This window comes from Phyllopteryx taeniolatus, chromosome 9 (genome assembly GCF_024500385.1).
Source record: "Phyllopteryx taeniolatus isolate TA_2022b chromosome 9, UOR_Ptae_1.2, whole genome shotgun sequence".
NCBI classification, from domain to species: domain Eukaryota; kingdom Metazoa; phylum Chordata; class Actinopteri; order Syngnathiformes; family Syngnathidae; genus Phyllopteryx; species Phyllopteryx taeniolatus.
The window spans coordinates 10638928-10660783 of NC_084510.1; the positions used below are offsets into that span (position 1 = coordinate 10638928).

General features: G+C 42.1%; 2 protein-coding genes across 5 annotated transcripts; both read left to right on the forward strand.

The window, feature by feature from the left end:
- Nucleotides 1-59: 59 nt before the first annotated feature.
- Nucleotides 60-7380, forward strand: LOC133483432 (tubulin monoglycylase TTLL3-like). 4 transcript variants are annotated; one of them, XM_061784667.1, is made up of 14 exons: nt 60-818; nt 2281-2374; nt 2551-2642; nt 2758-2920; nt 3002-3048; nt 3131-3259; nt 3557-3671; nt 3755-3850; nt 3923-4094; nt 4179-4327; nt 4394-4637; nt 5142-5401; nt 6533-6708; nt 6775-7380. In XM_061784667.1, the coding sequence occupies exons 2-14, from the start codon at nt 2326-2328 to the stop codon at nt 7132-7134; spliced, it is 2052 nt and encodes a 683-aa protein (XP_061640651.1). In that variant the 5' UTR covers nt 60-818; nt 2281-2325; the 3' UTR covers nt 7135-7380. The 4 variants fall into 4 exon arrangements, with proteins under 4 accessions (XP_061640651.1, XP_061640650.1, XP_061640653.1 ...); XM_061784666.1 differs by having other exon boundaries at nt 3755-4094; XM_061784669.1 differs by having other exon boundaries at nt 2573-2642; nt 3755-4094.
- Nucleotides 7381-8855: 1475 nt separating this feature from the next.
- Nucleotides 8856-20367, forward strand: LOC133483721 (cytochrome b-c1 complex subunit 1, mitochondrial). Its single transcript, XM_061785316.1, has 13 exons — nt 8856-8984; nt 10448-10588; nt 10681-10767; nt 13534-13663; nt 14233-14431; nt 14595-14674; nt 14750-14865; nt 16984-17127; nt 19124-19284; nt 19372-19457; nt 19546-19634; nt 19715-19790; nt 19912-20367. The coding sequence occupies exons 1-13, from the start codon at nt 8922-8924 to the stop codon at nt 19974-19976; spliced, it is 1437 nt and encodes a 478-aa protein (XP_061641300.1). The 5' UTR covers nt 8856-8921; the 3' UTR covers nt 19977-20367.
- The last annotated feature ends 1489 nt before the right edge of the window (nt 20368-21856 follow it).

Below are 21856 nucleotides of genomic sequence, written 5' to 3' on the forward strand. Positions count from 1 at the left end.
TAATGATAACTGTCACCGACTACGAAATTATTTTGAAAGTTCAGACTTGTACCTTCTTACAGCGATTGTTTTAGGTTGTTTGATATTGCTGCATAGTTTTGAGTTTATTCTATTTGTGCATGGTGCATTTTCCAAAAATATTGGAAGTAGGGAATTTCCGACATTGGATCGATATATGTGCGTGAGAAATTATAATTTATGTATTTCTATAACTCCAAATCATAGCACCGGCTATCATCAATGTGAAACACAAGTTCAAAGATCATATAAACTATATTCGTCATTATTTGGTTATTAGATCTTTTTTTTAAAATATATATATATATCACTATAGATTCCCCGTATAAAGTTATTTCGCAAAATAAAAAAAGTGAACGAGGCTGCCAATAAAATAATTAAGTTTGTTGTTCGACTAGTATACTGATGTCCTCATTCATGTTTTTGTTCACTTTAGACTGGAACGCTAACAGTCTAGACCTCCTAGGCTCCAAGGTGGATATGTACTTGGAATGCAGTATTTACCTTTTTGGTTATCCTAGTACGTGTTTGTTACAGTCTTTAATGTGTTGCAATATATCAATTAAAACAAGTTAATGATGTCAGTTTATAACGAAACTATATAATTCACTACCTTATAATCTTTTGAAAATCAAAACTAAAATTACATGAGATTTAATACAATTAAAGTTTTAAAGCCACTGGTTGAATAGCAGAGGCGCTCGATGTTGCCATGGCAACTGTAAACTGCGTTGGGGCAGAGCTTGCGTTCCTCCGGTGAAACCCAACAACAAAGTCAGCACATCTTTGGAACTCAGCAGGTAGGAACGAGAAACTTCTGTGCGTAAAATGGGAGTTTTCACAAATCTTATGTATAATATAATACTAAATTGTTTTTACTTGTTAATTGTATTTGGGCTGAACTGTAATTTGCGATGAGGTCGTGTATGTGTTTGTCAACATCAAACTTGTTTTTACCTATGGCAAAATCGGAATATTTGGAAATGTCGTTGGAATATATTTCCAGTTGTGTGACAAAAGTCTACAATTTGACCCTCTTAGACATTGACAACATAAACCTGCTGTTGCCATCAGAGTATTAATCACTGTATAACATTGTGCACCCCATTGAACACACCTTTTCCCTGTAAGATTATTGCACAAATACATTCTGGACCGTGTGTAACACCTGCATATAAGTTAATGTTTTTCTTTACCAGAGTGAAAATTATGTATGGACAAATCATGAAACAGGAAAATAAATAAAGGAGCAATTGTCTCAATGGTGGTTATGTGTTGAGAAAAGTGTTTGCCTTTGCCAGTGTTAACCAAATGTTTGTTCCACCGTTATATCAATCCATCCATCCATTTTCTTCCGCTTATCCGAGGTCGGGTCGCAGAGGCAGCAGTTTAAGCAGGGAATCCCAGACTTTCCTCTCCCCAGCCACTTCATCCAACTCTTCCGGGTGGATCCCAAGGTGTTCTGAAGCCAGCCGATAGACGTAGTCTCCAGCGTGTCCCGGTGGGACATGCTCGGAACACTTCACCAGGGATCTATTCAGACGGCATTCTAACCAGATGCCCAAGCCACCTCATCTGGCTGCTCTCAATGCCCTTTCAGATGAAAGAGCTTCTCACCCTATCTCTAAATAACCCCCGGACCCCCTCAACACCTCGGCTGCGCCTAGAAATTCTGTCCATAAAGGTAATGAAGAGAAGCGGTGACAAAGGGCAGCCTTGGCGGAGTCCAAACCTCCCTGGAAACAAATCCAACTTACTCCCACAGGATCCCCCGAGGGACACGGTCGAACGCCCCTTCCTCTGTTAAGCACTTACGACATCATCTATTTCCTACTTACAATATTGTCTTTTCGTCCATTCCAAAAAACTCAATAATTGTGTCTCCAACAAACAGCACGGCCTTCTTGACTGTTAGGTAACTCCACAACCACTTTAGAACTGAATGCAATATCAATATCGGCCAGGCGGTTTAATGGCTTTCCCCCTTTTTTTGCATTTACAAGAATTATTCCATATATGGTGTGGGGCATGGCTTAAAGTTGGAGCATAAATAGTTGAGTTTTCCACACAAACATTAGTGCATCCTAACTAAGCCTTGTTGCATGAACTGATGAAGCCTGCTCGGATGAGAGGTGAAACGTCTTCTAAGACAAATAGAACAGTCTGGTTGCGATCGATTCAATACCCTGAGAATGAAATGACTTGGATGAATTTGAATATTCACAGGTACCTGTATGTGAAAGAGTGCTCTTGGGTTTACAGGAGGGACAATTTGTGCGCCTGTCGAAGGGCCAGAAGCTAATAGCAATGGTCCAACAATGCCAAAGTCAAGTTGAAATCAAAACCCTGCAAACCAGTAAGTCGTCTTACAATACGCATGCACAGATGACTCACTCAGCATCCATACTTTTCTTTCTATTCTTGTGATTGTTTGTCACCATGGATAGCATGTTATTTACAGTACATGAGGGTGGAAAACAATTGTGTGTTTGTGTGTGTGCACGCGCGTGTGTGTGTGTGTGTGTGTGACAGCTTCACCTCCATGTCTGCACAGTGTCCACCTGCCTGCTCTCAACCCAGAGAAACTAAAGACAGCCAGGGCCATTGTGGAAAAACCTGTCAAGGTAGGTCAAAAATATTTTTTTATTGTGAAAATAATTGTTTTTGTGTTATTTTGGACATATTGATTTTTTATTTCACCTCATTTTTTGTCATGTCTATCTTTCTTCTTACTTTTAGTTGCATAAGGTGTTCTCTGTTCAGGGCCCTTACCCGGTCATTAGGGCCTCACTAAGAGCCAGAGGCTGGGTGGAGAAACGGATGTGTCACCCTGCGCTCCAAATGTGCACTCGCCCTGTTAAAGAGGCCTGTTGTAATGATGATGACAGCGATGGTGAAAATGGTCAGCTGATGATGTGATGTTAAAATTGCAGATTTTGTCTCTTTTATTTCTGTACTCATTCCCATTGATCCTTCTTCCCAGATGATGTCAAACAAGAGCAGGATCCGGATGGACTATACGGTCTTATAGTAAGGCCACAAATAAACATGACTTGAGGGCATCTGGTGTTATTTTGAGCCAAAGTTAGATGTCACCGTTCTCATTACTCAGTCTCGCCTGGTGCGGAATGAAATGGTTTATTTCTACTGGACAAACAGAAGAGATGCCATCAACACCAGCATTCTGCAGAAAGAACAGATGATCAACCATTTTGGCAAAGCAGGCAGCTTCACCACCAAGGTGCATTTGTGTTGTTGTTTTTGTGTCATAGGGTGGTACCTTGACTTATGAGTTTTTCTTGCGCCATTTGCTTCGTGTTGTGAGACAAAATTTTAATTTGGTCCAGGTAAGGCACTTGAGTAAAGTGGAAAAAAAGGAGATTTGCAGTCTTTTTGGGGGGCCAGATTGGATTAATGGCATTTGATTTCATTTCAGCGGGGAAAATTGGTCACAATGGTCACAGAACAAATTAAACTCATAAGTCAATTGTACCTTGACTATATGCAACCAGCACCTTCTCAGTAATATGTGTTACAGGTGGGCTTGTGTGTGAACCTGAGGAGTCTGCACTGGTTTGACTCAGCAGACCCGGACACGTTCTTTCCTCGCTGTTACAGGCTCGGAGCACAGGATGAGAAGCATGCTTTCATTGGTTAGACATTACAAATGACTTCCTGGGACAGAAAAATAACATAAAACCTTTAGCTGACTGTATACTTTATTTCCCTCCTGAAGAGGACTACAGGAGGACAGCCTGCACCAGTCTTTTAAAGTACGTTGTAGAAAGTGCACAGAATGTTCAGGAGCAGAAGAAAAGTGAGCACATTCAAGGTATGACCATTTTATCTCATATTGTAACGTGGATCACTAGGGCTCGACTTGATTGCGTTCCTCCATTTTCAGAACCGTTTGAACCTGTGATTGTTTCCAAAATGATCAGCACAGCTCTCAAAGTGTGCCAGGATTTTCTTGAGAGTTTGGAGCACGTTGACATTGACACTAGCTTGGAGACAACTCCATCCCTTGTGAAGGAGGAGTGGGGTGAATTTATTGGCAGCTACTACTTGTTTGTTCAGTGAGTAATACAATGTGCGTGCGTGTGTGTGTTTGTGTTTGCATACATACTAATAGAGGTTCTGTTGTTTACTCTTTCACTTAGTGGCAGAGCACAAATTGAGATCAGTTATCATTTAGTAACCTGCTGTAAGGCCATGCTTCAGAGGCTGGCTGAAGTCAGTCCACAGCTGGACACAGATGGTATACACAACATATGGATTGTCAAGCCTGGAGCCAAGTCCAGAGGCAGAGGTGAGAGGTCTGACCCTGTTAGACGCATACTATTTTAAATATGAATCAATTTCTTCTGTCTTCTAGGTATTAAATGTGTCAAGCGTTTAGATCACATCCTCAGCCTGGTGGACAGTGATCCAGCTCTGATCAAGGAAAGCAAGTGGGTGGTGCAGAAGTATTTGGAGCGCCCCTTCTTGGTGGAGGGCACCAAGTTCGATGTGCGCCAGTGGTTTCTGGTCACAGACTGGAACCCTCTCACCGTGTGGTTTTATAAGAAGTGCTACTTGCGTTTCTCTACACAGCCTTACTCATTGGACACACTGGACAAGTATGTTTGAAATACAATATGGTTGAAGAGGAAACTGCTTGTTACGTCCAACACTTGACTTTTCCTTAAGCCTCATCCAGAAACGCAGACTGGCCCATCAACGCACCACTGAATTCAATGATATGTTTTACGATTCTTTTTAAGTTTTTGCTCTAAAAAGTAATTCAAGAAAGTAACGTGTTATCCAGACTTTGAAGAAAATGTTGTTTTTGTTCCGTTACTAACAATCAAACTAGCCCAGATAAATGGAGCGTCTGCATAATGCAACCACATAGTCAGTTGAATCCCTAATACATTAACAGGAGCATCTTTTTGCCTGTTCCGAAGTAAGCAATGTACAGTCAGGAAGGGCATTTGTGTTCACTTCCTACATCCTAATCTATTAAGTAATTACAAATTGGGTATTTGTGATTTGATTATGACTAAATGCATCTAGACTTCAAGCGATGCCACAATGCATATTGGTCTTCTGTTTCTGAAACTTGATTTATTCCTTTCCATCAGCTCTGTGCACTTGTGCAATAATTCCATCCAGAAGCATCTGAGGCCTTCTCATCAACGCCATCAAACCATCCCACAACACAACATGTGGTCTGACGAGCAGTTCATGACCTTTCTGTCTGGTCAGGGCCACAAAGCTCAGTGGGAAAATTTAGTTGTGCCTGGGATGAAGAAGGCGGTTATCCATGCATTGCAGTCTGCACAAGATTTTGTGGATTCCAGGAAAAACACCTTTGAGCTTTATGGGGCTGACTTCATGTTAGGTATGAGCATGAAGAAACATGCTGTATGTTTGCAAATAGTGGCCTCCTCTATAGGAGATGCTGTGTCCCATTTAATCAGGCATGTGCCTCAACCACTTAAATAATCGCCTCTCCTTAAATTACAGGGAAGGCCACCAAGTAGCTTTACCTTTACTAGAGTCACATTCCCACCAAGCGCTAAAGGCACTTTAGTTTAATTCCTTTCATTCTGTAGCATCCCCGAGTATCACACAAAGCCGGAGGTCTTGTTTAAAAAAATAATGAACTACATTTATTCTTCAGACAAACCAATTCATGAAAACTGAAAAGAAACAAATCACTTAATTATTAAAACAACAAATCAGCAGGGTCTCCCAGCCATGCGGCAAGTGGAAATCTGTAATAGCTATATCTAATTGTGCTTATTTGCTTCACCCAATCTGTTTAAGGTGTGTCCCTAATAGCTGCCTTGCTGAAACTTACGTAGGGAACTATTACTTCTACCTCTAACTGCGCTGCATTATTGATAGGAATCAAGAAAAAAAAGACACACGAACTGGAACTGTTAATGCGAGGAACTGTTAATGCGAGGAATTACACATTCCATTCCCATTGTAACGCAGCGGTAACAATTCTCTGTCAATCAATCAATCAATGAGCAGCACTGTGTCTCGCTACATCCACACACAAGCATTTGTTCAAATAAAAGGCCTGCCCTCAAATAGAAGCTTGCTTCAAAGAAACGCCTGGTCTTCAGTTAAGGAAATAACCACCCCAAAAGCTATTTGAGGAAATGCTGTACATTATCTTGACTTGCAATTAAGGGATACTTTGGATTTATGGTAGTTTGTTCATTGCTACTCGCACAGAGATTTGTTGTGTGCAGAATAAAAGTTGCAACTTAGTATGGTGCCTCCTTCCTATTTTTGAAGCATATTTTCTCTTAATGGTTGCAATTCACAACCCTGTCAGTTAGATATAGCATCTACTGTACAATGTAATTGTGATTCATACACTTGCTTACATTACAGTTATGTGCGTGGCTTGCATCCATTCCTAGTTACTGTATATGGCTATTCATAAAGGAATACTTACTTATTGGAATTGAGATGAATAATAAAAAACAATCAAATGCAGTACTTGTTTCTCCAGGCTGTGACTTACATCCATGGTTGATTGAAATCAATGCCAGTCCCACCATGGCCCCCTCAACGCCAGTCACGGCCCATCTTTGTCCAGCTGTTCAGGAGGACACGCTGCGTGTCGTCCTAGACCGCAGAACAGACCAATCAGCAAACACTGGAGATTTTGAGCTCATATATCACCAGGTAGAGCAAGCTTATAAAAAAAATCATTTGATTGTATTAATTAATTTGTCTCTTTTTTCTTTACAGGCAGCAGTAGATGTACCACAGTACGTAGGAGCCAATTTATTTATAGAGGGCTTCAGGCTCAAAGGCACCTGTCTGCTTCCTCCTCTGAGGCCTTTGAACCGCTCAGCCCCAAAGTATTGTAGTACCAAAAAGGAGATGGCTACAAAAAAAGTAAAGTCTCTGCCAGAAGTGTTCAAGAGTGCCAAAACTGCAGTCAAAAACATCACAAACAGAGTTCTTCCACCTCCTGTTCTTCAGCCACCAGTGCCCATCCCGATTGAAACATTCTCCCTAGACCTGCAAAGGACAGCACACAGATCTGTCCACCTACCTCTTGATGCTTGCTCACGTTCTGTCTTTTTGTGGCGAAAGGGCTTGTAGGTCATCCTCAGTGAAATACAACTGAATGCTATAGAACAAGAACAAAAATCTCTTAGAGGTTATTATTCTAAAACAATTGAGGAAGGCATTGAAACTTGTTTAGTTGATGGTTGATATCCGCCATCAATATTTTGTAAAATCTACAGTAATATGTAATATAATTATTCCTGTGCAGGAGACTTATTGATCAAAAACCTTGACACACACTTCAAAGATATTTTATCTCATAATAAAGTCCGAATTTTGCTTTGTTTGCTGTGGACTAAACAATTATTATTCAGAAACTCTTAATAACTCACAAGACATGGTGCCCATACATATCCATCCATTTACTGAAGCGGTTATCCTCACCAGGGTTGCGGACATGCTGGAGCCTATCCCAGCTGATTCTGGGCGAGAGGCAGGGTACACCCTGAACTGGTCGTCAAACAATCGCAGGGCACATATAGACAAACAACCATTCGCACTCACATTCACACCTACGGGCAATTTAGAGTTTGAAATAACCTACCATGCATGTTTTGGAGATGTTGGAGGAAACTAGAGTACCCGGGGAAAACCCATGCAGGCACAGGGAGAACATGCAAACTCCACACAGACGAGACCAGATTTGAACCCAGGTCCTCAGAACTGTGAGGCAGACGTGCTAACAGTCGTTCACCGTGCCGGCCCATACGTATGGTATAATATATTATTTCATCACACTTTGAGGCGGCACGGTGGGTGACTGGTTAGAGCGTCAGCCTCACAGTTCTGGGGACCTGGGTTCAATCCCTGGCCCTGCCGGTGTGGAGTTTGCATTTTCTCCCTGTGCCTGCGTGGGTTTTTTTCCGGGCACTCCGGTTTCCTCCCACATCCCAAAAACATGCATTAATTGGAGACTCTAAATTGCCCGTAGGCATGACTGTGAGTGCGAATGGTTTGTTTCTATGTGCCCTGCGATTGGCTAGCAACCAGTTCAGGGTGTACCCCGCCTCCTGCCTGATGACAGCTGGGATAGGCTCCAGCACGCCCGCGACCCTAGTGAGGAGAAGCGGCTCAGAAAATGGATGGATGGATCACACTTTGACAACAGTCACCCATCTATTCATTTTCTATAGAATATGGCCTCATTAGGGTGGCAGGTGAGAGAGCCTATCCCAACTGACTTTGTACCTCAGCTGGTGTACATCCTGGATTGGTTGCCACTCGGTCACACATATTGACAAACAACCATTTAAACTGACATTGAATTAACCTAACATGCATGGTTTTGGAATGTGGGAGGAAGCCGAAGTACCCACAAGCATGGTGAGAACAGCTAAGCTCTATGTCGGCCAGAACTGAGATTCGTGCCAACCACTAGGTCACCATGCACCCACTTGAATTAAATTGAACAGTGTGTTTTAATTCAGTTATCATTTATGTACAGTATATGCATTACATCTATCTGTATACAGTGACACCACAAACAAGGTTGATTGTTTCTAAGCTGAACCAACTAAAAAAATGTAACGACACAAAAAAGACTACTCATACCTGTAAATTCATAATGAAAATTATTTTTGTTCTCATAACATTATTAATATGATTGATTTAACATAGTTTGGATTATAAACGAAAACATGGACAGCGATAAAGATAGCTGTCTTTTTTTGTGCTATTTTACCGTCAATAGTAGGTTTTGAACACGTGGCGGCGATAAATATTTCTTAGGCGGATGACACAATTTATCGTATGAACGAAGAAGAAGAAATGCACAAGGACAGCGGAAACTGTTGTCTTCTTCTCTGACCTGGGAATGAAAAATGGCGGCGTCTGTGTGCCGAGTCGGAAGTACCGTGGGTCGTGTCCTCGCCAAAACCCGCAGTGTGAGTAAGGCTACAAGTAACTCATTAAAGGAAAAGCCAAAAGGCGCTTTAATTAGCCCTTAATGTGCAAGTGAACCCACAATAAATAGGGGAAACAATTGTCTTGGTTAGCTTTCTGCAAGTGGTACTGTCAGTTAGCATTTTAGCATCGGCTAGCTTGGCGGTAATGCAAGGTCAACTGTCAAACAATAATACTAGTTTTGCCACCGCTAATTTCGTTGAGCTTTGAAGGTTGCATGTATAAAGTGATTGCCTTGTTTTCTTATGTGGGTTTTTCCTCATCTTCTACTGTTCTCAAAAATACTATGTCGCCGTTTGCCCTCTCAATGTAGCTTAGCTCCCTGGGTGAGAGCTTTAGTACGGGGACTTTTACTGAAGAATATCTATGAAGTATTCTGACTAACATGGCATTTGCCATAATAACCCAAAGGCTTCATTGTCACCTTGAATTCTGTAATAGTTGTTGTGCTTGTAAGGCAGCCAACATTTATGTTCCATTTATTCATTTTATTCTAAATTGCTTCAGGTTTTGCGACAGTGTAGGTATGTTACTACAATTTTCGAAATACCTGTATATCTAAATAGATACAATATTTGGATACAGGAGTGATGCATGAATAAAATGAGCCCTCGTATGAATTGGATAAGGATGAAGGATTTTATGCCACTTTTTATGTCACAAATCGGCCCAAATTTTCTTGCCCAGAAATCAGAGTAAATTATTAGGAAATTTGTGACCGAAACGTTGACTATTTGGTAGAAAAATCAAAACTGTTAGCCTTATTAGTTGAAATGTGATGTTTAAAATGGCCATTTTGTGATTTTTCAATGGTGCCATCTCATTTTTTTAAATTTAAATATACAATGTGTATAATTCTTTTTGTTCCGCGTTTAGATGTCACTCAAACAAAGTTATTACTATTCCATTTGGCAAGATCTCTGTACCTTTGGATTATTTTGTCACTTTGTGACATTTAAAATGTCAGAAAATGAATAAAGCTGTGGCCCAATGGTTAAGATCATCGCCTGCCACCGTGGGGGACCTAGGTTCAAAACCCCGACTGGACCATCCGCCAACATCCCCCGGACTCACGGCTGTGGTGTCCTTGAGCAAGACACTGATACCCCGAAATGCTCCCCGGGCGCTTCAGCTGCCCCCTGCTCCAGTGTGTTCCACTAACATGTGTATGTGTTCACTGTGATGGGTTAAATGCAGAGAACAAATTTCGTGTGCATGCATGCATGTTCATGACAATAAAAGATGATTATTCTTCTTATTATTATTTTTCACCCAATCTCGAGCAGCTGAAAATGATGTGATTGACCCTGATTTTCGATCAAGTGATCGTATCAGAACATCCCTACTATGCGTATTTCTCAAAGGCGATTGATGTGAACCTATTTATATTATTTGTATTAATAATATTAATTGTAGAATATGGGTGACTCTCTTACCCTTCTAGCCCCTCCTGCTGTCTCTGAGGCGTGGACAGGCCTCTGTCAGCTATGCTCAAAGCCTGCTGGGAGCCCCTGAAACCTGTCTCACTGCCCTGGATAATGGATTGAGGGTGGCGTCAGAAGAGACGGGACATGCTACATGCACTGTAAGGACTTCAGAATATGTATCACTGCAATAGTTTATGCCATTGTGCTCTTGATCAATGCTTCTTCTCTACATATCTCCTCTTCGCCATAGGTCGGACTGTGGATCAGTGCTGGTAGTCGCTATGAGAGTGAAAAGAACAACGGAACAGGCTTTTTCCTGGAGCACATGGCTTTCAAGGTAGCCATAAGGCGATGCTCTGAGACCTTTTTAGATGTTAATACTAAGGGTCCTCAGTTTATTAAGGTCCAGACACACAAGACTTCGAGGGTCTTAGTGGCTCGACTTGATTGCGTTCCTCCATTTTCAGAACCATTTGAACCTGTGATTGTTTCCAAAATGATCAGCACAGCTCTCAAAGTGTGCCAGGATTTTCTTGAGAGTTTGGAGCACGTTGACATTGACACTAGCTTGGAGACAACTCCATCCCTTGTGAAGGAGGAGTTGGGTGAATTTACAAAGAACTAGTTAGGGCAGCGGCGTAAAAAGAAGGCACGTTCAGGTGCCGTAATACTGTTTATCAATTGGATTGTTTTATATTTATCATCTAAATGTGTTTATCAGGGTTTTGCAAATACAGCTCTAAAATTTATTCTTTTGAAATGTTTGTGTAAATAACGTGATTTCCATTGGACGTGTTCCGTAGCAAATTCATATGTAAAAAGAAAATAACAATTGAATTTTTAAAAATCAAATCAAAATATAGTAGGCTACAATAAAAGTACTCATTTCTCAGAAATGAATAGCTACTTCTCTGCTTTGTGAAGTAAATTCAGTGGACTCATGCTGATGTTAGCCATGCTAGTCAGCTATGTTTTCTGCCTTGATTGCAAGTCTATATATTTTTTTCACCAATTTTAGACGCGTTCATTTTAAGACAGCTTTGTACAACCCCAGTTCCAATGAAGTTGGGACGTTGTTAAACAAATAAAAACAGAATACAATTTGAAAATCATGTTCAACCTATATTTAATTGAATACACTACAAAGAAAAGATATTTAATGTTCAAAGTGATACATTTTATTGTTTTTAGCAAATAATCATTCACTTAGAATTTTATGGCTGCAACACATTCCAAAAAAGCTGGGACAGGGTCATGTTTACCACTGTGTTACATCACCTTTTCTTTTAACAACATTCAATAAACATTTGGGAACTGAGGACACTTAATTGTTGCTTTGTAGGTGGAATTCTTTCCCATTCTTGCTTGATGTACAGCTTCAGCTGTTCAACAGTACCCAGCCCATTGGCACTAACACAGCCCCATACCATCACAGATGCTGGCTTTTAAACTTTGCGTCCATAACAGATGGTTCTTTTCCTCTTTGGCCCGGAGGACACGACGTCCACAATTTCCCAAAACAATTTGAAATGTGGTCTCGTCGGACCACAGAACATTTTTCCACTTTGCATCAGTCCATCTTAGATGAGCCCGGGCTCAGAGAAGCCGGCGGTGTTTGAGTGTTGTTGCTAAATTGCTTTTACTTTGCATAGTAGAGTTTTAAGTTGCACTTACGGCTGTAGCGCCGAACTGTATTTACTGACATAGGTTTTCTGAAGTGTTCCTGAGCCCCTGCGGTGATATCCTTCACACATTGATGTTGGTTTTTGATGCAGTGCCGCCTGAGGGATCGAAGGTCACGGCATTCAATGTTGGTTTTCGGCCTTGCCGCTTACACGCAGTGATTTCTCCAGATTCTCTGAACCTTTTGAGGATATTATGGACCGTAGATGATGAAATCCATAAATTCCTTGCAATTGTACGTTGAGCAACATTCCCCTTAAACTGTTCGACTATTTTCTCACATACTTGTTCACAAAGTGGTGAACCTCGCCCCATCTTTGCTTGTGAATGACTGAGCAATTCAGGGAAGCTCCTTTTATACCCAATCATGGCACCCACCTGTTCCCAATTAGCCTGTTCACCTGTGGGATGTTCCAAATATGTTTGATGAGCATTCCTCAACTTTCTCAGTCTTTTTTGCCACCTGTCCCAGCTTTTTTGGAACGTGTGGCAGCCATAAAATTCTAAGTTAATGATTATTTGCTAAAAACAATAAAGTTTATCTGTTTGAACATTAAATATCTTGTCTTTGTAGTGTATTCAATTAAATATAGGTTGATTTGCAAATCATTGTATTCTGTTTTTATTTAATACAATGTCCTAACTTCATTGGAATTGGGGTTGTAGTAATATATTATCCATCCATCCATCCATTTTCCTCTGCTTATCCGAGGTTGGGTCGCATGGGCAGCAGCCTCAGCAGGGAAGCCCAAACTTCCCTCTCCCCAGCCACTTCCTCCAGCTCTTCCGAGGGGATCCCGAGGCGTTCCCAGGCCTGCTGAGAGGTCTCTCCAGCATGTCCTGGCGTTACCTTTAATTGGGTGGCTCTCATAAACTAACTGCTTCCAACAAAGACAAGAGGGAGAGGCGTTATGAGTCCCACCAGTATGAGTTGCATTTGATCGTTTGTGAGTCATCAGTTATGAGTCCCATGTGAGTTTGCACACAGACTGTGTCCTACACTTTACTCACGCACATAAAAAAAAAAAAAAAAATTACCGGTGACTGAAACCTTGAGCGGTTTTGAAACAATGACTTTTTGAAACCGTGGTATAACCCGAAAACCCGTAGCCAGCCCATGCCTGCCTGTGATTGACTTGTGACCAAGGGTGTACCCTTCCTCTGGACCATGGCAGCAGGGTTTTTACTCCAGCTCACCCATGACTCTTATGAGGACAAGCACTACAGAAAATGGATGGATGGATAATTAATGTAATTATGACTTATGCCGTAACATTAGTTTGTGATAGACTAGAGCACCTTTAGACATACAAATTCAGCTTTTGTCACCCCATAGGAGCAGAATTCCGTTGTAAACAGCGGATTTGCTTTTGGTGAGTCAAAAGTCAAACAGTTAAACAAGGCACATTTTTTCCTCTAGGGAACCAAGAAGCACTCTCAGTCAGCCTTGGAGCAGCAGGTGGAGTCTATGGGTGCTCACTTGAGCGCCTACACATCCCGCGAACACACCGCATACTACATGAAGACCTTGGCTAAAGACCTCCCTAAAGGTAATGTTACTTCTCGCTTCCTGCTTTCTTGCATGCATAACGGTACAGTGGAATGTGTAAAGGAGGGAACAGTCTGTTCCGTTACGGCATCGTACTTCACTGTTAGCATTGCTAGAATAAACAATCACCTCCCAATCGCTTTCTTATGTTTGTTGAGAAATGAGCGGTCTGTGTGAACGGTAAAATGCTATCGAATAGCTGGACTGTGTTTACTTTGGATCACCAGCACAAATTAGTACTTGGTGAGAGACATTAATGACTCAAAAGTAACTATTGCTGGTTTGAAGAAGTAACTGTAGTCTAATTACTTTGCCGGGAAAAGTAACATGTTACTTTGCTCGTTATCCAAAATGGCGGCATTTTGGAGTAACGCGTTACCGGCATCTCTGCTTGGGGGTCTTAATTTGTTCCCATCACTCAAGCAGCATTGCATCCGAAGCTCGGTCGTAACCCAAATTCTGGTACGCAACAGAAAGCTAAAAAAAAAATAATAATAATCACTAGCTCGTAACTCTAAAACTAAGTTGGGGGATTCACAAGTCAAGGTATCACTGTACTTGTTTCCTCAGCTGTGGAGCTTCTGTCGGAGGTGGTGCAGAACTGCTCGCTGAGTGAGGCAGAGATTGAGCAGCAGCGGGGTGTTGTGCTGCGCGAACTGGAAGAAGTGGAAAACAACCTGCAGGAAGTTTGCCTGGACCTTCTGCATGCAACTGCCTTCCAGGGTACTGCTCTGGGCCACAGTGTGCTAGGACCATCCAACAATGCCAGGTAGAAGGGGTGGGGGTGGGGGTGGGCGGGGGGATTGGGGTTTGGGACAACTAAAAACGTATCAGCCATAAATTGTTCAATTTCATCACTTGGTCATTTGTCATAACACATTGATAAACAGATCCTCAAAGTTTCTAATAAACATTATTTATAATTATTTTAGAACTCTCACCCGTCAGGATCTAGTGGAATACATCAACAGCCATTACAAGGCTCCCCGCATGGTTCTGGCTGCAGCTGGAGGTTGGTCATTTTTGTGCTACCATGTGAAGTATTCGTGGAAAGATTGGTCCTTCATGTGATGTGCTAAATATGCAGGTGTGAACCACGAGGAGTTGGTTGGTTTGGCCCAATCTCACTTCAGTGGAGTGTCTTTTGAGTATGAGGGCGATGCTGTTCCTGTGTTGTCGCCGTGCAGATTTACAGGAAGCGAGGTGAGCTGTTAAAATAGTTTTGAAGACGGGATGCTTAATGTCTTTTAGCGCTCTGCTTGGCTCGCCAGAGTTTTGAGAAGTAGTAAAATTAAAATTAAAATTGCGGGCGTGCTGGAGCCGTCCCAGCTCAAATTATTTTCTAGCATTTTAGACAAAAGTTAAAACACCAATGACCTCTAGGGAGAATTCAAGGATTGGCAACTGACATAAATTTAGGACAAATCAACATTACAACATGTCAGAAATAATGGGTGCTAACATCCATCCATCCATCCATTTTCTGAGCCGCTTCTCCTCACTAGGGTCGCGGGCGTGCTGGAGCCTATCCCAGCTATCATCGGGCAGGAGGCGGGGTACACCCTGAACTGGTTGCCAGCCAATCGCAGGGCACATACAAACAAACAACCATTCACACTCACATTCACACCTACGGGCAATTTAGAGTCGTCAATTAACCTACCACGCATGTTTTTGGGATGTGGGAGGAAACCGGAGTGCCCGGAGAAAACCGACGCAGGCACGAGGAGAACATGCAAACTCCACACAGGCGGGGCCGGGGATTGAACCCCAGTCCTTAGAACTGTGAGGCAGACGCTCTAACCAGTCGGCCGCCGGGTGCTAACATACTGTAATTAAATTACTTTATTGCAATTGCTTGAACGCGGTATGCTTCTCGTGTACATTCTTCAGGTGCTCGATCAAATTTGTTGTGTTGAAGCATTTAGATGACGTTCCCCACAACGTACTTCAGTTGTTCACAGACTGAAAAGAACTTTCGTGTTGTTTGTCTGAGACACCGCAAAATAGTCCCACACTGACGATGTGTTTTTTCTCCGACAAGATTGAAAAGACTTCATTGGCTGTCAGATAGTTACAGTACTGCGCCACAAGACACGTGACAAGGCCGATCAGCATAAAATGCTAATTATCGTCCGATACCGATAAAACCGATCAGATCGGCGTAAAGTCTACTGTGTAGCTTCTTGCTGAATATTTACCAACTCTGTCTGGGTTTGTTAGTAAATAAAGCAAGTTGGAAGGGCTGATACTCTGACACTTGACACGTCACATTCTCTCAATTTCCCACAGGTAATGATGCAAAAATGGCAGCCCCCGTAGGAGAGTAGCTGCAATGTTTTAAATTTATTTTTTCCAATAAATACCGTATTTTGCGGACTATAAGTCGCTCCGGAGTAGAAGTCGCACCAGCCAAAAAATGCATAATGAAGGAAAAAACATGTCGCACTGGAGTATAAAGTCACATTTTTGGGGGGAAATTTATTTGATAAAATCCAACACCAAGAACAGATATTTCATCTTGAAAGGCAATTTAAAATATAAATGTAATAGAGAACAACAGGCTGAATAGGTGTACGGTATGCTAATGTAACACTTTCAGCTAACGTTACATGACGCATAACGAACTGAGAACGTGCCTTTTATGTTAACGTAATATTAACAGTGTCACTCCAAATCACAAAATCCAATGAAATCTTCATCCTCGGTGTCACTTCTAAACAACTCCGCCAACTCCGGAGATAAACGATGCGCAGCTTCCTCTTCTATGTCGCTTTCGTCAGTCATCGGCAGTTGCAGGTACAGATACACAGGCCTAGAGCGCCATCTTGCGGTTGTCAGTGTGAAAATAAAGTGAAATTATATAATAATGTGTTAATAATTTCACATATGTCTCACCCCCGGCCAAACTATGAAAAAAAAAAACTGCAACTTATAGTCTGAAAAATATGGTACTTTTTAGGTTTAAGTAAACAGCTTATGATATGCACATTTAAAATCTAAAGTTTTCACATCTTTGGTTTAGTGCCCCTTTAAACACACCACAGATACAAACTGCCATATTTTCTTTGGAAAAGGAAATCGTTTTATATAGTACAGTATACAAGAAATATTGCATCATTTCTTAAAATATTGCTCACTGCTAATGGTCAGTTAGAGATTTTGATCAACGTACTCTTAAAAGTGCAGGTAAATTGATGAAAGCATTGGTAAAATTAGACTAAATGCTAACTGGGATTTATATGTTGGAGCCAATTTAAAAAAAAAAAATAAATAAAAAAAAAAAAAAAAAGTTTGTCTTTGTGCTATGGTTGTCCTCAGATCCGTATGCGTGATGATGCTCTTCCACTGGCGCACATCGCCATCGCTGTGGAGGGCGCCAATGCTGCCAGCCCAGATATCGTGCCTCTCATGGTGGCCAACGCAATTATTGGAAGCTATGACCTCACCTATGGTGGCGGAAAGGTTAGACGCCAAAATAATGTCTTTTGTGATACCTCTAAAACATACTGATGTTTTATCATCCCCTTGAAGCTTTGCCAACTCGAGACTGTTTTTGAGTGGCCATCATGGAGGGATAAATCATGCTCCTCTCTCAAAACCTGGGTCAAGGGTCTCACCTGTCGGGAGGAACACCTGCAGTGCAAGCAGCAGTTGAAATTGTTTCAGTCACCCATTGTGAAATCGCACATTTTCTTCCAAACAATAGAACAGTGAAATGAACAAACAAGCATTTATTATTATTATTTTTTTACCAGTTTCAGTCTACAAGATGACAAGACAACACTATTCATTCATTGATTTTCCATACCTTATCATCACTAGGGTCGCGGGCGTGCTGAAGCCTATCCCAGCTATCTTTGGGTGAGGCGGGGTACACCCTGAACTGGTTGCCAGCCAGTCGGAGGGCACATATAAACAAACAACCATTCACACTCACATTTACACCTACGGGCAATTTAGAGTCTTCAATGAACCTACCATGAATGTTTTTCCAGATGTGGGAGGAAACCGGAGTACCCGGAGAAAACCCACGCAGGCATGGGGAGAACATGCAAACTCTCCACAGGCGAGGCCGGATTTGAACCCGGGTCCTCAGAACTGAGGCAGACGTGCTAACCAGTCGTCCACCATGTTGCCAAAGTCAATACTAATTATGCTTTGTAATAGGAGTAAATGACACTGGTGGTGGTCAAGGATCATTTTTATTGGCTGCGACTCAGTACCCAAGTCTTCTGAAATACACCTGATAATGAATGCAATATTCTTTATACCATACTAATGTCATGTATGGAAAGCAGACCAATTAAACACCGTACATAAGTTCCTTTCACACTGCTTTCCTGACAAATTGACTAATCAGAGGCATAACCGTAGAACCGCATTTTATTTGTCCAATGCTTGTTCACGAAGCTATTGCGTGACGATTGCTTTCAACACAAAGGGGTTATGGACAGTGGGCCTTAGTTGTTAAACTTCAAACTCAGTGTGCAGCGTTCTGCTACCCCCTAGAACATGGGAAGTATTTCCGTTCTGGTACTATGTCAAAAGCCGGCAAATTTGGGAGTCAACTTCAACTCCCTATTCCATAACTTTCGAAAAGGGGAATGAGTCGGAAGAGTCAGTGAAAAGGTTGGCTTAGATCACGGTGTCAAACTCAAGGCCCGGGGGCCAGATGCGGCCCGCCACATTATTTTATGTGGCCCGCGAAAGCAAATCATGCTCGTCAACTTCCGTGATTTTTGCTAAAATCTGTACCCAAATTCCAAATTGTCATAATAATAAGCAATAATGTTGAGAGATTGCATTTTTCTGTTACCAAACCCTTCTTCGACATTAACTTAAACAATACTTGAACAAACTATTATCCTCCTCTTCTGATTTAAAAAGTAGAAATGCGTCAATTTGTTGTCTAATGGTAATATGATTTGGTGATTAAACATATGATTTCACTGTTCTAACGGCCCTCTGAGGGAAATCATAACTACAATGCGGCCTGAGACAAAAATGAGTTTGACACCCCTGGCTTAGATGGTCAGTGTAAAGGGGATCATAATAGAAGACAAACCAAAATTTAAGCCAACTGCTGTGGCTTAGTTGCTTGAGCCAGTCATCCAGTGACTGAAGGATCGATGGTTCGAATCCTGGCTCTGACTGTCTGCTGCCGAAATGTTCTTGGGCAAGACACTGAACCCCTTATTGTTCCCATTGGGCCTGGCAGCACCTTGCATGGCAGCAGGTGCCCATTGGTGTTTGAATGGGTGAATGCGTGAACATCTGTAAAGCGCTTTGGGCACCGTGATGGTTTCGTTAAAGCGCTATATAAGTGCAATCCATATACCATTTAGTGTAACAGGTGTTGATTTATATACACACACACTTTAAGCTGTAGCAGAAAAGTAGATTTTTAAACAACTTGTTTGGCAAAACCTTACTATGTTTACTTCTTGTTTACATGAAGCACCTGAGCAGCCGTCTGGCCAGCCTCGCGGCAGAGGAGAACCTGTGTCACAGCTTCCAGGCATTCCACTCGTCCTACAGTGACACCGGCCTGCTGGGCATTCACTTCGTGTCTGATAGGCACCACATTGACGACATGATGCACTGGTCCCAGAATGCCTGGTGAAATATGACACTCGTGGCGCAGATCACTTCAACTGTACGATTAATTTTAACTTATGAAAACTGAGTCAAATTTGCCTCATGCAGGATGAACCTTTGCACCACAGTGACTGAGAGTGATGTAGCTAGGGGCAAGAATGCTCTGAAGGCCAGCATGGTGGGACAGCTCAGTGGTATGTGTAATGCCTCTGTTATTACACTAATGCAAACAAACGCATACTGAGATAGACCAATCACAGGTCTATAACACTGGTTTTTAAGGAACAACACCGATTTGTGACGACATTGGAAGACATATTCTGAACTACGGACGGCGCATCCCTCTGGCTGAGTGGGACGCTCGCATCGACGTGAGTCTCTTTGAAATGTAGGCGTTTGACAGCAAAAGCAGTCCTGTTGCGCTGAGCACACTTTCGCTGCATCTTTTCAGGCCGTGACCCCTAGGATGGTGCGTGACGTCTGCTCTAAATACATCTACGATAAGTGTCCAGCTGTGGCAGCTGTCGGTGAGTTCTTTTTTAAATCTGTTTGGAGGGTTCTTCTTTCAACCGCACTTTAACATTGATGACTAATGAATCTGCACTTTGGATTGATGAATCTGCTCATTTTCCCCAATCTCTCCATTAGGCCCCATTGAACAGCTGCCTGACTACAACAGAATGCGCAGTGCCATGTACTGGCTGAGGTTTTAAATTACATCGTGGTGTTGCTTCGTGTCTGCTCCTCATCCTCACATTGAGTTGTCCTCGCATAACGATCGTCCACACACACAGCCATCAATCCACTCTCCCCCCGGACTGCCCCCCTCTTATCATGCCAACTGCTTTAGCCCATGAGGGTGGCAGCTAACTAGTGTGAGTAGAAATCATGAATTTGTAACCTTGTTTCATCTGCACGACCACAGCAGCAGGCAAGGAGTTGTGGAGAGTGGGTGGAATCTACTGTAATCAGGATTCAGCACATCCTAAATACAACTATTGTGGGGCTAGAGCATATTTATAATTTCTGTAAGATTTGGTTCTGTCTTCTATTGTACATAACAGAAGCTCTCATTCTGCCGAAATTAAAAACCGTAAAACACTGTCTTTTGTTGTATTTAGTTTAGTAAGTTCGTCTTAGTTGTTCTGCAACATATGTGCATGGAGGCGAGCGATGTTTTTATTTTTAGTTTTTTGTCACACACTCAATGTACACTGAGATGCTCTCTCGACAACTGTTGCTGCAGTCTGACATGTTTTGTCCTTTTAAATTTCATCACGCCAGCAAAGTGGAATAGTGGTTGGGAGGTCTTCCTCAGTTCTGAGGTTGAAGATTTGCCCTCCAATTGCCTGGTGGCCAATCCAGTGTACTGTATTGGCTCCAATTACCCTCAACCCTAATGAGGGCCAGTAGTATAGAAAATGGATGAATAAATTTCAGTCAAGTATCAAGTATTGATAGGGTAAATCTGTATAAAAGGGCAATTGTGTGAATGCTTGTACTGGAGGTGGCGTAACCGGACATTACAAACATGGTGTAGCTGCCGTCCAAGGCAGCTATCATATATTTCTTTCATTTAATACGTTTTGATTTGGTTTAAAAAGACAATAAAGAAAGACATTATTTCATGTCAAATGTTAAATACTGAATAAGTTATACAATTCAGGTGATTTATTTGGATTAAAAATGCATTGTGAAGCAGGGGAACTTATTTTTGTTTCCACGGGTATGCATAGTGTGTCCGGGCTCTCCCTTAGAGATAGGGTGAGAAGCTCGGTCATCCGGGAGGATCTCAGAGTAGAGCCGCTACTCCTCCGCATTGAGAGGAGCCAGATGAGGTGGCTGGGGCATCTGATTCGGATGCCTCCCGGACGCCTCCCTGGTGAGGTGTTCCGGGCATGTCCCACCGGGAGGAGACCCCGGGGACGACCCAGGACGCGCTGGAGAGACTACATCCTTCGGCTGGCCTGGGAACGCCTCGGGATCCCCCCGGAAGAGCTGGATGAAGTGGCTGGGGAGAGGGTAGTCTGGGCGTCCCTGCTGAAGCTACTGCCCCCGGATAAGCGGTAGAGAATGGATGGATGGATGGGTATGCATAGTTAGGGGATAGAGTTAATTGAAACACTTAAGAAGGAGACAAGTTCGGAGTTTGCTCAGAGGACAAGATGTATTTTTTGTTAAGATTTGTGGACCTTTTCATTTTGAGTGTATGTTGCCAATGAGGTAAATATTTAAGGACTTGCTTTCGTAAAAGTTGCATTTATATCCACCTTTGTGTGCTAATTGAGTTTTATGCCGCTTTTTTCTTCGTTCTGACGGCATTGATGGGGTAATGTTTGGACATTTAAAGACATGTTGGCAACTTTAAATGTATGTTAAACCCTAAGAACGATTTTGAGTCTTGATTGAACTCGAAAGGAGTAACACGGTAAAACATTGTGGATAATCACAAAATGCTTAATCTTAAATGTAAAATAGTGACAAGTGGGTGTTAAAACTGTCGCTGGTGTAGTCTCAATGATTTAAAAAACACACAAAAAAGGAATTAAGTGATAACTAATATTTGGATCACCTGAGAAAGACAAAACACTAG